General features: G+C 43.4%; 1 protein-coding gene across 1 annotated transcript in view; it reads left to right on the forward strand.

The window, feature by feature from the left end:
• LOC126457807 (lysosomal acid glucosylceramidase-like) overlaps positions 1 to 15,936 on the forward strand; it is a 139,483-nt gene that overhangs the window by 81,543 nt on the left and 42,004 nt on the right. The window contains exons 5-6 of the mRNA XM_050094421.1: positions 1,154 to 1,314; positions 14,277 to 14,514. Coding sequence (XP_049950378.1) covers positions 1,154 to 1,314; positions 14,277 to 14,514 — 399 coding nt within the window. The remainder of the gene's footprint in view (positions 1 to 1,153; positions 1,315 to 14,276; positions 14,515 to 15,936) is intronic.

Raw genomic sequence — 15,936 nt, forward strand, 5'->3', positions numbered from 1 at the left:
AAAATATATGTGTTTCAGTGTTTTTGGGAATTCAACCCTCAGATGGGACAAAAAGGGGATGAAATGTTTTATGACAAAATATAATTATCAAAGCATTATTAAATTTATATATAGTGCATGAAAATTTGAATTTGGCTTCTCAGTTAGAAATGAAGAACATGTGTTTGACTGTTTTTGTAAATTCAATCCCTATGGGGATGAAGTAGCGGGTGAAATTTTTTTATGAAAGTATTTCATTATGCAAGCATTTTTGAAGCCAAATATATGAAAATATCTATTTGACTTCCTTATAAATAAAACTGGAATGTCACTGTTTTTGGAAATTCAACTCCTAAGGGGGGCGAAATAGGGGGTGAAGTGTTTTATGGAAATGTTTCATTGTGAAAGCATCTTTAAAACTAAATCTTTGAAAACTTGTATTTGGCTTCTCGGTTAGAAATGAAAAAATATATTTTTCATTGTATTTGAAAATTCTACCCCTAAGGGAGCGAAATAATGCCAGACTGATTCACTGAGGTCATTACTGCACAGCTCAAACCAATGAATGACAGAAACTTCAAATTTGGAAAGCGTATTCATCTTAAACTCTAGGACTGTTTACGAGAAGATTGTTCGAAATTCTTAACCTTAGGGGATGAAATAGGCGCTAAATAAGGGATAATAGCCTTTTTGAAAATATGTCGCTATTAAGATAACAAGAAAAAAAAGTCTGAGAATTTTTAGAAATTCAACTTAAAAGGGGGTAAAATAGTGGGTGAAAGATTTTTTTGAAAATAAATCATTATTAAAGAACTACTAAAGCAGTTTTAAAGTTCCATCTATAAAAATTGGTATTTGACTCCTCAGCTGGAAATTAAAGAAATATGTTTCAGTGTTTTTGGAAATTCTAACTCGTAATTGAGCGAAATAAGGGATGAAAAGTTTATGAAATTATTTCATTATAAAATAATTTTCATAACTAAATATATGGAAATTTATATTTTCCTTCAGTATCAGAAATTAAAAAAAATATGTTTCACATTTTTTGGAAATGCAGCACTTAAGGGAGGTGAAATAAGTGATGAAAATTTTGAGATAATATCTGCTTATAGTTCGCATTTAAACTAAAATAAATTGTCACACATAGTAATATAGTAGTAATCTCTGGTTACAGATTCCACTGATACTGATGGCTCAGAACCTTACAAACAATGGGGTGAAGATACATGCGTTGCCCTGGTCAGCTCCCAGATGGATGAAAGTCTACAACGGGACGAGTGGCATTAGCTGGCTGCAGTCTAAATACTACCAGACCTGGGCCAACTATTTCGTCAAGTAAGATTTAGCAAGATACAGCAGAATGTACGTTGTTGTCATTTCATAGCAATCAGAATGTGTTTTTTACTTAAACTGTTGAGTAATACTGTTACTTTCATTTCCTGGATTTTACCTGCACCGTATGTAGCTCATGAGTTATGAAACATCATGTGCGTGGCTGAAGTTTGAATGTAAGGAGACTTACACGTAGTCTCCACACATGTCATTCATTGCTAATATGGTGCATGTATCATCTTAGTATTTTGAGCCAAAGGGGCAGTATTTCTGGGACGTTGAAGTCTGCAAACAGTTCACTTACCTATGTGGCCAACGTGTAACGCAGGTGGTCTAACGATACAGTTGCAAACGATTGCCTTGAGAAATTGGGAGTTACAAGTGCCATATATGTCTGAAGTGTAGGCCGAGTATGACGGTATGTTTTGACTAGGTAGATGAGCAGTTACACTACTGGCCATTAAAATTGCTACACCACGAAGATCACGTGCTACAGACGCGAAATTTAACCCTCAGGAAGAAGATGCTGTGATATGCAAATGATTAGCTTTTCAGAGCATTCACACAAGGTTGGTGCCGGTGGGGACACCTACAACGTGCTGACATGAGGAAAGTTTCCAACCGATTTCTCATACACAAACAGCTGTTGACCGGCGTTGCCACGTCCGGCCATCCTGATTTAGGTTTTCCGTGATTTCCCTAAATCGCTCCAGGCTAATGCCGGGACGGTTCCTTTCAAAGGGCACGGCCGACTTCCTTCCCCGTCCTTCCCTAATCCGATGAGACCGATGACCTCGCTGTCTGGTCTCCTTCCCCAAACAACCCAACCCAACCCAACCCAACCGGCGTTGCCTGGTGAAACGTTGTTGTGATGCCTCGTGTAAGGAGGAGAAATGCGTACCCTCACGTTTCCGACTTTGATAAAGGTCGGATTGCAGCCTATCGCGATTGCGGTTTGTCGTATCGCGACATTGCTGCTCACATTGGTCGAGATCCAATGACTGTTAGCAGAATATGGAATCGGTGGGTTCAGGAGGGTAATACGGAACGCCGTGCTGGATCCCAACGGCCTCGTATCACTAGCAGTCGAAATGACAGGCATCTTATCTGCATGGCTGTAACGGATCGTGCAGCCACTTCTCGATCCCTGAGTCAACAGATGGGGACGTTTGCAAGACAACAACCATCTGCACGAACAGTTCGATGACGTTTGCAGCAGCATGGACTATCAGCTCGGAGACCATGGCTGCGGTTATCCTTGACGCTACATCACAGACAGGAGCGCCTGCGATGGTGTACTCAACGACGAACCTGGGTGCACAAGTGGCAAAACGTCATTTTTTCTGATGAATCCAGGTTCTGTTTACAGCATCATGATGGTCGCATCCGTGTTTGGCGACATTGCGGTGAACGGACATTGGAAACGTGTATTCGTCATCATCATACTGGCGTATCACCCGGCGTGATGGTATGGGGTGCCATTGGTTACAGGTCTCGGTCACCTCTTGTTCGCATTGACGGCACTTTGAACAGTGGACGTTACATTTCAGATGTGTTACGACCCGTGGCTCTACCCTTCATTCGATCCCTGCGAAACCCTACATTTCAGCATGACAATACACGACCGCATGTTGCAAGTCCTGTACGGGCGTTTCTGGATCCAGAGAATGTTCGACTGCTGCCCTGGCCATCACATTCTCCAGATCTCTCACCAATTGAAAACGTCTGGTCAATGGTGGCCGAGCAACTGGCTCGTCGCAATACGCCAGTCACTACTTTTGATGAACTTTGGTATCGTGTTGAAGCTGCATGGGCAGCTGTACCTGTACACGCCATCCAAGCTCTGTTTGACTCAATGCCCAGGCGTCTCAAGGCCGTTATTACGGCCAGAGGTGGTTGTTCTGGGTACTGATTTCTCAGGATCTATGCACCCAAATTGCGTGAGAATGTAATCACATGTCAGTTCTAGTATAATATATTTGTCCAATGAATAGCCATTTATCATCTGCATTTCTTATTGGTGTAGCAATTTTAATGTCCAGTAGTGTAAATTGGAGACGCAAAGGTAGTAACGTGTAATGCCTGATGTCGCCTAGATAACGGAATTAAATCCGTAATATGTTTCTCAACAACTCTTAACACAGTTACAGAGAAGTGTTCTGATGTATTATCTTTCTGAAGGCATGGGTGATTTGAGGAGCTCTGTAGTCAAATTAACTGATGCCCAAGACTGGACAGTAGGTTCTGGTACAGTTCCTGGTAAGAGATGACGGCAAACATATGAAGGAGCCCTCTCTTCATCCCATGGAAATATCACCAACAAGCGAACACCTCTAAGACCCGCCTGCTTGATGCCCTGTTCGAAACTGCGATGCACCACATCATGTAGCTTTAGATATGCTCATAGCGTACAACTGTCATATACTGACTGTACCGATCAGTCAGACCTTGAAAGATTTAGTGGTGCTACTCCTGCATCCATGATAGCGTTGGTGACCTGTGGTGTACAGTGGGCTGAGTTAGAGTGCACACAAAGTAACTTGAACCGTAGGTCCACAGGCAGTGCACTTGAAAGTGGGGCAAAGAAGTGGTGGGGGCTCCAGTGTGAAAGGCCACCGAGCAGTCGGGGAACTGCAGCTCGACATTTGAAGCCTGTGCACAGACATTTACCTTGCATAACTTACAAGCAATAGTTAGCTAATCTCATGTGAGTATAAACAAGTTATGTCAGTATGACTAATAATTCGACAAATATAGACGTTCAAAGTAAATAGCTTCTCATTAGAATATGGAAAAAGAAATAATCACATAACCAACGAGAATCAACCGAAGCATACCAAGAGCGAAGATGGGCTGCCAGATAGATATCTCGCAAAATAAGGTGAGGCTAGTAGATGTAGGATAGTGCACAATGTCACATACTACGGTACTGAGAATGTAAAATAAAAAATATGAGTCATATAAAAGTTACTGGTCACGAGGTCACGAAAACTGACAACTTTCAGGAGAGTGGTGTGCTAACCACATGCCCCTCCGTATCCGCATTTGGTGATGCCTAAAGGCTGAGGATGACACGGCGGCCAGTCGGTCCCGCTGGACCTTCAAGGCCTGTTGGATAGTGTTTATTTGTTTGCCATGTGAAAATGTGTGTCAGTCTTCTGATAAATTTTTCGGTAATATTACCTAACGATAAAATTTTTTTCTGCTTCTTCTCGATCTTTACAAAGTAGCGAAGCCTTGGAACATACTTGTAGCTGTGATTCGTCACTCCCTCCACTCTTTTTTATTCACTTTATTTAACAACTGGAATACCCAGCGGAACTTGCAGCGCCCCCACGCTCAATTTCTAAAGAAATTTTTGCTTTCTCATTTGTTTCTCCCAACAAAAATTTAATGGCATCGCATATAATCACACGTGCCTGATTATGAAGAACTTCCCCTGCGTCTACAGTGAGCAGTAAGCACTTCGGCAAGCAGCAGTCAGCTGATGCGGCCGCCCTTGGGAACCACGGGGTGGAGTCGCCTAGCGATGACGACGAGAATGCGTTTGTGTGCCAGTGCCACGCCGTTTATTGCGAGCTGTAAACGTAATAGGTGGTGTTATCCCAGGGCCACAGGAGGAGGTGCGTCTGGATCTTATGGCTTGCTGACCGTCTGTAGTTGTCCAGTACTGAATTAGTGATTTATTTGCAACCTTATTTGCAACACTGTGATCCACTTAACTTCTGTTACAGTTCGTTAGAGTTGATGGTTACATCGGCGGTCAACATGCTACTTAATGTCCAAGACACTTGACACTGGTGGCGGACGTTGTCCCAAAATCGAATTACGATACATCCACGATGGCTGGACTCGCATTCGGGAGGACGACGGTTCAATCCCGCGTCCGGCCATCCTGATTTAGGTTTTCCGTGATTTCCCTAAATCGCTCCAGGCAAATGCCGGGATGGTTCCTTTGACAGGACACGGCCGACTTTCTTCCCTGTCCTTCCCTAATCCGATGAGACCGATGACCTCGCTGTTTGGTCTCTTTCTTCAAACAATCCAATCCAATCCATCCACGATGCAGTAGCAGAATATAAGACATGCTGTGTCTCGTGGTTTCGACACCCACCACGTGACTGATCAAACGCACCAACATGGAGCGTTTCACCCTTTCCCTGACTGTCAATACAGAGCCACATGACATCCCAGTCATGTGACCCTCTGAAGGGTTCCATGCACCGTTGTGATAGGAGCACTCTGTGCAACACAGTAGCTATGCCTAATTCAGTTTTCATGTAATACTGCCTTTCCACGATCTGTGATATGTAAGCGGTTTCAAAGAAGATGGATGTAGTGTTAACGCATTTCAGTGACAGAAAAGAGTTTAATTTACTCGAAAATACCAACGAGTACGTTTCTGCTCAATACGATTAATGGAGGTCCATGCAACTCTGAGATAGTTTGGTCAAAAGTACTTCGAAAGTTTTTGGCAATACACTCCCTGGAATTCTGAAGGCAGTAGGAGAAAGGGGTGGGGGTATAGTACAGGCAATGAAAGATTATGTAGAACTCATACAGAAACCAGATGGCAGTTATAAGAGTCGAAAGACATGGAAGGGAAGCAGTGGTTGAGAGGGGAGTGAGAGAGGATTGTACCCTATGACTAAAGTTATTCAATCTGTACACTGATCAAACACTACAGGAAACTAAAGAAAAATTTGATCAGGGAGAAGAAATGAATACTTCGAGGTTCCGTGATCACAATATAATTCTGTAAGAGACAGCAAATGGCTTCGAAGAACGGTTGAACGGAATGGACAGCATCTTGAAAGAAGGCCATCAGATGAAAATCAATAACAGCAAAAGATGGATAATGGAATGTAGTCGAATTCAATCAGCGGTATTTGGAAATGAGGCACTAAAAGTAGTAGATGAGTTTTGCTATTCCAACGTTAAAATAAATGATGATGGCTGAAGTAGAGAGGGTATAAAATATAGACTGGCAATGACAAGAAAATCGTTTCTGAAGTAGAGAAATTCGTTAACACCGCGTACAAATTTAAGTGTTATGAAGTCTTTTCTGAAGGAATTTGTCTGGAGAGTAGTCTTGTACGGAAATGGATCGTGGACAATAAGAAGTTCACATAAGAAGACAACAGAAGCTTTTGAAACGTGGTGTTTTAGAAGAATGCTGAAGATTAGGTTGTTATATCGAGTAAGTAATGAGGAAGTACTGAATAGAATTGTGGAGAAAAGAAATTTATGGCTTAATGTTACTAAAAGAAGGAATCGATTGCTAAGATACATTATGAAATATCATGGAATCATCAATTTAGTATTGAAAGGAAGAGGGGGTAATCAGAAGACGAACAAAGTAAGCAGATTCAAAAGGATGTAGGCTGCAGTAATTATTCGGAGATGAAGAGGCCTGCACGGAATAGAATAGCGTCTAGAGCTGCATCAACCTCCAGTTTTCGACTGAGGACCACATGGTTGCTACTGTGGCTAGTTCTAAGTGACCATCACAATGTGAGGCGTCGTAGTGTAGTCATATTGGAGTGTTAAGAGTGACAGCAAAAATGTACGAGTATATCGTACGGATTCATTGTTATCTCCTAGTATATTATGACACCTATCACTACAACAAATTCTGTTTTTAGACACAGGAACGCATGACCTTAACACAAATAAGTAAATAACATAAATAATGACAACTGTCTTTTCCGTGGGTGGTTGCCATTCAGGTCCACTTCATCAATAGTCTTAGAAGCTTTTTCACCAGGCTCAATAATTACGCCAGCTGCTTCTGACCATCTGGTTAACTTCGACTTCATCAGAGGCGCATCAGCACATCAACAGAAGACCTCTCAGTTCAGCAACATGCTCAGTGCCACCTGTGACGCTTTGCTGGGCGCTGTAAAAATGTTCCTGTACGGAGACAGCCAGTCTAGGCGCCTGACGTGAGAGGCAGCCATTTCGACAGCCCTAAGCTGAGTGGCGCTACGTCACTGAACTACTTCAAATGGTTCAAATGGCTCTGAACACTATGGGACTTAATATTTGAGGTCATCAGTCCCCTAGAACTTAGAACTACTCAAAGCTAACTAACCTAAGGACATCACACATATCCATGCCGGAGGCAGGATTCGAACCTGCCCATGCCCGAGGCAGGATTCGAACCTGAGACCGTAGCGGTCGCACGCTTCCAGACTGAAGCGCCTAGAAGCGCTCGGCACTAAACTACTCGTAGCACCTACTGGCGGCATGCGAAATCTAACGGGTGTCGAAAGGGATGCTTGTCAGGTCGACGCCTAGGAACCTGTCTCTGTACAGGAACATGTTTAAAGTGCTCAACGAAGGTTCACAGGTGGCACCGAAGGTGTTGCCGAAATGGGAGGCGTTAGAGATACCGTTTGCCATTTCATTCACGTGTGTGTCAATGTTGCAACCCCCTGATCTCCCCCCTCCCCCCTCCAAACTCTCCCCTCCTGATCACACCACAGAAATTTGATCGGATGGTTTTGAACGGCTCCTAGTTGTTCCGTATATACCGGAGCAAGAACTGCCGTCACGCTAGAAACCAAAGGGGTCAGATCATATTCAGTGGGGTTTGCAGCCCCATGATGTCCTCAGAGAAGGGTTGAATCTTCCCGACGGTGTCAACAGTTTTCACTTCGACTGTGAGCGGCAATGTATCTGAAATGTTTTCCTCGGCTACCCATAAGGAAACCGCGTGACTGAAACGCTGGGCGTTTCAGTTCTGATCTACATCGCAAAGGCGTCAAGAAGAGGAATGAGATATGAGTAAGGTTGGTCGTGATGACCTTCCCATCGTGTGACACGTCCACTGTGGTGTTGCGCAGAACTGTTGTAAAATTTTGCGTCTACGTGACATTATTAACCAAATTTACACGTCACATGAATTCTGATTTCTGCCCTTTCTTTCGTATATGTCGACATCTTGCTGTTGGAAGCGTCACCGAGCCCGAGTGTGAGATCGCAGGGCACCAGGATTTTGCGCGATTACGGAAGAAGATTGTAGGCACTCTAGAGACGAATGTCAAACTTCTGTGTCGCAACGGGAGACAATTAAGGGTTTGAAAAAAGTGACCCTTTAATTTTATCGAGCAGTGTATATCATGTACTATTTTTTAAATGCAGTTGGATTGCGTGACATAAATACTATAGTTTATGGAGAATTGTATTCAATACATCATTTGATAACCAAGTAATATCAAATACTAGATAAAGGAAGGGATAATTACCACACAAACAGCAGCAGAAGTGGGGTGGCTGTGGCGATCGGGACACTGACTACCAAGGTTCAGCCATTGGCATGTAGAGACGAGGCCATTCAGCTCAGGCATGACGTCATGCACTGCAGGCTAAGCAGCTAGTGGTAACTTCATCAAACTTGTTGAACTAACTCTACTCTGGCGAATGATAATAAGCACTCTGTTTCTCCAGTGATGATGTATCCGACGCAAAGGAATTTCCTGAGTACTATATTTTTCCCATTAAAACTAAGTGTAAGCATTTATCCTTTCAAATATATTGCAGCACACGTACCAAAGTTTTACCGTACCTGGATAGTCGGGCTAATTAACGCGTCGCATCTGGGATTGGGGGAAGCTAGCCTGCCCCGTATCGGAACAAGCTCAAGGATTAATGACGAGGGCCGATGTGGTTTTCCACATTCAACTGGGTGAATACTGGGCCGGTACCCACTTCATGCTCGAGACAGGCCCTACGCAAACATTTAGAAAACATTCTCACTCTAGAAAAATATATTTACCCTACACGCAGGCAGATAGGTTACACAACTTCTGTCCCAGGGGTGAGTGGTGGTGACAGGAATGGCACCCGGCCACCATCTATCATTAACACTGCCAAAACTCGTATACGAGATCTGTTCAAAAGATTTTGGGAATTTTTCTACTTTTATCTTTTATTTATTGTGCATGGTCTCTTTCGAAATACTCTCCTCCACAATTGATACACTGCTCCCAACACCGTTTCCACTTCTGGAAGTGGCCTTGGTACGTCTCTTGCTGGATCGCGCGAAGTGCAGTCTGCTGAGTTTCTTTCATCTCGTCTGTCGTTGCAAATATGCGTCCTTTCAACGGGACTGTCAGCTTTGGAAATTAAAATAACAGTTCGCATTGGTCAGGTCTGGAGAGTGTGGAGGGCGAGGCAGCACAGTGATTTAGTTTTTTGTGCAATAGTTACGCACCAACAGGGATGAGTGTGCGGGTGCGTTGTCGTGATTCAAGAACCACATTTCAGGCCGTTTCCTTCTCACATTTTCTCGCCTTCATCGCAACGAGTCCCGATAGTACCATCAATTGACAATTTGCCCCTGTGGCACGCATTCATGATGAACTAATCCTTCAAAGTCAAAGAAAACTATCAACGTGACTTTGACGTTTGACCTGATGAGCTTTCTTTTGGTTTGGAGAGCCTTTTCCGACCCACTGTGAACATTGAATTATGGTCTCAACATCGTAAACGTAGACCATGTCTCACCACCAGTTAAAATTATCTTAAGGAACATATCGTTTTCATTTGCGCGATGCAAAAGCACTTGACAGGTTGCGAGGGGAAGGTCTTTCTGGTCTTGACTCATGAACCGTGGGATGAACGTGGCGGCAACACGATACATATCAAGATGCCGTTTCAGGATTTCATGACATGATCCAACTGAAATGTTACAATCTTGTGCTGTCTCTCGGACAGTCAGTCTTCGATTGGCATGGTTAATTTCGTTGAAGTTCCTGACATGAGTGTCGTCGGTAGACGTCGGACGAGGGTCATCTTTAACTTCCGTCCAGCCATTTTTAAACGGTGTGAACCATTGGTAACACCGAGTACGACCTAATCACTCATTAGCGTAGGCTTCCTGCATCATTTGGCGTGTCTCTGTAGAGGTTTTCCTGAGTTTCACGGAAAACTTAATGCAGACGTGTTGCTCCTCTGACTCTGCCATCTCGAACTTCGTAAACTGTGCGACACAACGTTCTACTCAATACAGTACTGAACAATAACTAAGCGACACATAACAATGAAACTTCCGGAAGTTACACACCATTGACGCGCAATTACGATCGAAATTTTTTGAACAGACCTCTTAATAATGCCGACCTCATAGAGGGATGGGAAGAGATGAGGAAGAAGAAGAAGAAGATGATGATGGTGATTGTATGAAAGTTTTATTTGAAATGAATGTCATGTTACGATACTACTACACCATTTTATTGTTAAATTGACAGATTAAAATATAACACAAAATCTACAACATTTATTTGTAACTAATTCCGAAAATTTAGCTACAAACGTCGAACTGGCGGAAGACTATGACAGTATGTACATGAGATATAGTTGCGTAATTAAACCTACTGTACGTAAATTTCAAAGCTGAAAATCAGTGATTTAGTAACAGTAAACAAATTAGGAGATGTACGAAGGCGTGCTGAAAAGTAAAAGGTGCATTCAAGTTCTAAGGCCTCCGATTTTTTTTCTCCGGACTGGAAAGAGATAGAAACATGCGCATTGTTTTAAAATGAGGCCGCGTTCATTGTCAATACGTCCCAGAGATGGCAGCACCGACGGCAGATGGAATTTTACCGCCAGCGGCGAGAATGAGAACTGTTTTAAATACTTAAAATGGCGACGTTTTCCTTACTTGAACAGCGTGCAATCATTCGTTTTCTGAATTTGCGTGGTGTGAAGCCAATTGAAATTCATCGACAGTTGAAGGAGACATGTGGTGATGGAGTTATGGATGTGTCGAAACTGCGTTCGTGGGTGCGACAGTTTAATGAAGGCAGAACATCATGTGACAACAAACCGAAACAACCTCGGGCTCGCACAAGCCGGTCTCACGACATGATCGAGAAAGTGGAGAGAATTGTTTTGGGGGATCGCCGAATGACTATTGAACAGATCGCCTCCAGAGTTGGCATTTGTGTGGGTTCTGTGCACACAATCCTGCATGACGACCTGAAAATGCGAAAAGTGTCATCCAGGTGGGTGCCACGAATGCTGACGGACGACCACATGGCTGCCCGTGTGGCATGTTGCCAAGCAATGTTGACGCACAACGACAGCATGAATGGGACTTTCTTTTCGTCGGTTGTGACAATGGATGAGACGTGGATGCCATTTTTCAATCCAGAAACAAAGCGCCAGTCAGCTCAATGGAAGCACACAGATTCACCGCCACCAAAAAAATTTCGGGTAGCCGCCAGTGCTGAAAAAATGATGGAGTCCATGTTCTGAGACAGCGAGGGCGTAATCCTTACCCATTGCGTTCCAAAGGGCACTATAGTAACAGGTGCATCCTACGAAAATGTTTTGAAGAACAAATTCCTTCCTGCACTGCAACAAAAACGTCTGGGAAGGGCTGCACGTGTGCTGTTTCACCAAGACAACGCACCCGCACATCGAGCTAACGTTACGCAAGAGTTTCTTCGTGATAACAACTTTGAAGTGATTCCTCATGCTCCCTACTCACCTGACCTGGCTCCTAGTGACTATTGGCTTTTTACAACAATGAAAGACACTCTCCGTGGCCGCACATTCACCAGCCATGCTGCTATTGCCTACGCGATTTTCCAGTGGTCAAAACAGACTCCCAAAGAAGCCTTCGCCGCTGCCATTCAATCATGGCGTCAGAGTTGTGAAAAATGTGTACGTCTGCAGGGCGATTACGTCGAGAAGTAACGCCAGTTTCATCGATTTCGGGTGAGTAGTTAATTAGAAAAAAAATCGGAGGCCTTAGAACTTGAATGCACCTCGTAATGTCGCCGAATTTTTAATTCAGTTCTCAATATCGGTTGTGACTTATTCGACTTTCCCGCTTGACTGGCACCAGCTGCATCCTTCCGTTGCTAGAGTGCTCTGAACTATGGAATGTAACATAGCTGTCTGTAACGCAACTATGTCGGTGCGTGAGAAACGGTGTGCTGCAGTCGAAATTCTAATCTCAGAAAATGTGCTCCTACTGAAATCCGTAGAACAATGAAAGGTGCATATGGTGACGATTGTATCGACATCAGTAATGGGCGACGTTGGGCTGTCCGTGCTCATAATGCAGGAAACAGTGGTGCTAACCTCAGCCTTTTTGACAGAGCTCGTAGCGGACGACCACGTACGGCAAGAGACAAGACTCATTGGAATCGTGTTGATAAATTCACCAGAAAAAATCCTCTGGCGACACAGACACAGCTATAAGTATGGAGCATCACAGGAGCTTATTATACTGGCTGTAATTGCTGAACTGCGGTACAGAAAACTGTGTGCTCGATGAATGCCTCGAATGCTCACGTTTGACATGAAACAGAGGAAACTGGACATGTGTCAACAATTTTTTTTTGCGTTTTGAGCTTGAGAATTACGGGTTGCTTAACAACCTCGTGACAATTGATGAAAGCTGGGTTCTCCATTTTGAGCCTGAAAACAAGAGAGCACCAGTAGAGCTCTGCCACGAAGGATCACCGACACCAAAAAAGTTAAAGACCATGTCATTAGCAGGCAAATTCATGCTTACAGCGTTCAGGGATGTAGAAGGTGTGGTGCGTTTGGAATTCATGCCTAAAAGCACCACCATGACTCTACAAAAATACACTGCGGGCTCCTCAGAAAACTGAAAGCACTAATTTGGAGAGTTAGTCTACACATGGAGGACACTTTCGTTCCGCATCACAGTGCCAGACCACATACGAGCACTGCGACATTTGCAACAAACGGGCGCTTTGAGTTCACTTCATCCTCCGTACAGTCCCTACTTGGCCCCAGCCGAATTTAATCTGTTTCCAAAACTTAAAGAACACCTTAGAGGACTTCATTTTGATAATGATGAAGCGGTACAAGCAAAGGTCAGGTTGTGGCTCCGTCAACAAAGTCAAACATTCTACAGTAACGACATCAACAAAAATTTTGTTTCATTAAGAAAGCTTTGATAATTTTCACATAAAAAATTCTGAGGCACTGCTTTTCAACACGCCCTGGTAATACCACTCATTTTCACCAAACAGCTTGTAATTACAATACACGCTTTTACCTGATGAAATGAGACCCAATACCAATAAATCACAGTAGTTTATATTAAGAGCACAACCAAACAATCCATTAACACCTGTGCCTCTTGAAATCTGCTGTGAATTCCTTGGGTAGCTTACTTTTGATGAAGAAAATAACTAAATCCTATTTCAGTATTATGCTTTTATAAATATTAAGAAGTAGGAAACCTCATAAAGAATTTAAACATCCAAAATGAAGCTCCTTTGTTTTCAGAGAGGTACAAAAAATAAAAGTCCCAAATAAAAATATACACACTTTTCAGCCCTAAAGCTAACTTGAGAATACCTTCCTCATACCACCTGGTCAGCATATACTAACACTTCTCACCCAACACTGCATAATGACAATATTGCTAAGCCAGCTATTCAGGTACACTGATTAGGCAAAACATTAAAACCACCAGCTTAATAACGTGTCGGTCCACCTTTAGAACGCAACACGGCAGCGATTGTTTGTGATATGGATTCGACGAGTAGGTGTTATATTTCTGCAGGTAGGTGGCAGCAGGTATCTACACACAAGTAGAGAAGAAAAGAATGATTTAGCAAACGATTTACAGGGCACCAATAAACAGTACTATTCAACTGCCGTCTGCCCGTCCGTTGCAGCTGTTCGCCTGAAGCCTGTGATGTCACTCCCTGCTTGCGAGACAGCTGCAGGGCGTTGTTCTCGAAATGGCTTCGGGTGAGCTCCTCATGTGTTGCTCGTCTCGAGAAAGCATCCGCGAAGCGAGTACAAAAACTCTCGACACAATAGGAGGTGCCGTTCCTAGTTAGCCAGGGTTATGACGAGGACTGCACGGCCTGATAGATTAGAAATAAATCAGTGAATAAATGGATAGCCTGACATATTTAGCCTGGAATACGACAACCATTGTGATGCTCACTTGTCCGTGGCAGGTTCCTGAAGGCGTATGCGCGGCGTGGCGTGAACGTGTGGGCTGTATCGCTGCAAAACGAACCCACATCTGGTTCTGTCGTCACCAACGGCCTCAACAGCATGGGCTGGAATCCGCAGTGGTTGCGTCGCTTCCTTGTAGACTATCTGGGCCCCACACTGCGCCGTGAGTCCTCTCTGGCTGACATGGACATCATGATCGGGGAAGACATACGCAACTACTTGGAGTGGTCCGAGGAGGTGAGTCTGGTTCTTCTCTGTCTCCCATGACACTACTTATAACTGCCTCTCTTAGAGTAATGGTAATAATTCTGTAGGATATAAAGACTTCATAGAGACCTAAAAGCAATACATGCTGGTGCAGCAGGATTAGCTTGTAGTGGAAATTAAAAGGAAAACTTCATATGATGTGTTTCATAGCGTCTGCTTTCTGTGGGAAGGAATCTTACCTATCAAACTGACTGACCTCACACTGAAAGCCATCAGGAGCTTTTAATATACAAGATTTCTTTTCTATAATTTATAACTCTATGGGTATTATACCACGCTGCTGTAGGGGTCTGGTCACAGACCCCTACAGTCATCAGGAGAGAGTCGGTGAGGACACGGTGGTGAGGACCTAGCTACGCTCGAGAGCCTCAAGGAAACATTATTATATTGGCAACAACACGTTTATTAAGCAGTAATTTAGGATTGTCGCCCAAGGTGCCGCGCCACAGTTAAGCCGTCGGCACACGGACCGTGCAACCGAACGTTGAGCGTTGAGCGTGCTGAGTTTCTGACGTCATAGTGTGGAACAGCACGTTCGGGAGTCTTTACGAACGCGCAGAGCAATATCTAGCATGTCAGATATTCTGAGCGTGCGTCTGAGCGTTGTCCAATGAGATGGCACAACGCCACCTACGTCACACGCACGCTGTCTCCCTTCAGTACAGAGTTGTGAGGCGCCAATTGGCATTCATTTCATGCTTATACGTATACCTGCCGTTTCTGGGCTCCAGCAACTTGAGAATCACTGCATAACCCGTCGTTAACTGTGTGATTCGTTCCAATAAAATAATGAGAAACATCATATTCCTGGCAAAAGAATTGTAATTTACGTATTATGAGAGTATGCTATTTGAAGAGCCACCAAAACGCATTGTTCTTGGTATATTTGTTATAATTAAATTTCAGTTAGTAAGATATCTACGATTACGGTTTTCAGTAAGTGGTAACATGCTTTGATTGAGCGTGAAACAGCGAGTTGTAGCTTTAGCGAAGTCAGTAGTGTCACTGACCTATAAATAGTAAAACGTTTGTGCAGTGGTTCGCGACTCGACACTTCCAAATATTTTCCTAACATTTGCGTTTTTATTAGGTTTTGATGCTTTATTTAATGTAAGTACGTATTATAATAATCGATATTATGTAAAGATAAGTTCACCTTTTTTTGAAGGGTGACTTTGTTGATTGGCTTAATCTATAGGACAGCTTGCGCTACTTGTATAAAGTAATTTTGCTCCTTTTTCTTTTACGCTTCGTAATTCAGATGTTACACAGATTCTGCTACTGGGCAGGAACAGTGATCAAGTAAGGCTGACCTTGGGGTTTTACTTAAATGTTGGAATGAAGAAATAATGTTTATCTTATGTGGAGAAGAACTGCAAATTTGTATCGCAC

This window comes from Schistocerca serialis, chromosome 2, assembly GCF_023864345.2.
Source record: "Schistocerca serialis cubense isolate TAMUIC-IGC-003099 chromosome 2, iqSchSeri2.2, whole genome shotgun sequence".
Classification (NCBI taxonomy): Eukaryota; Metazoa; Arthropoda; class Insecta; order Orthoptera; family Acrididae; genus Schistocerca; species Schistocerca serialis.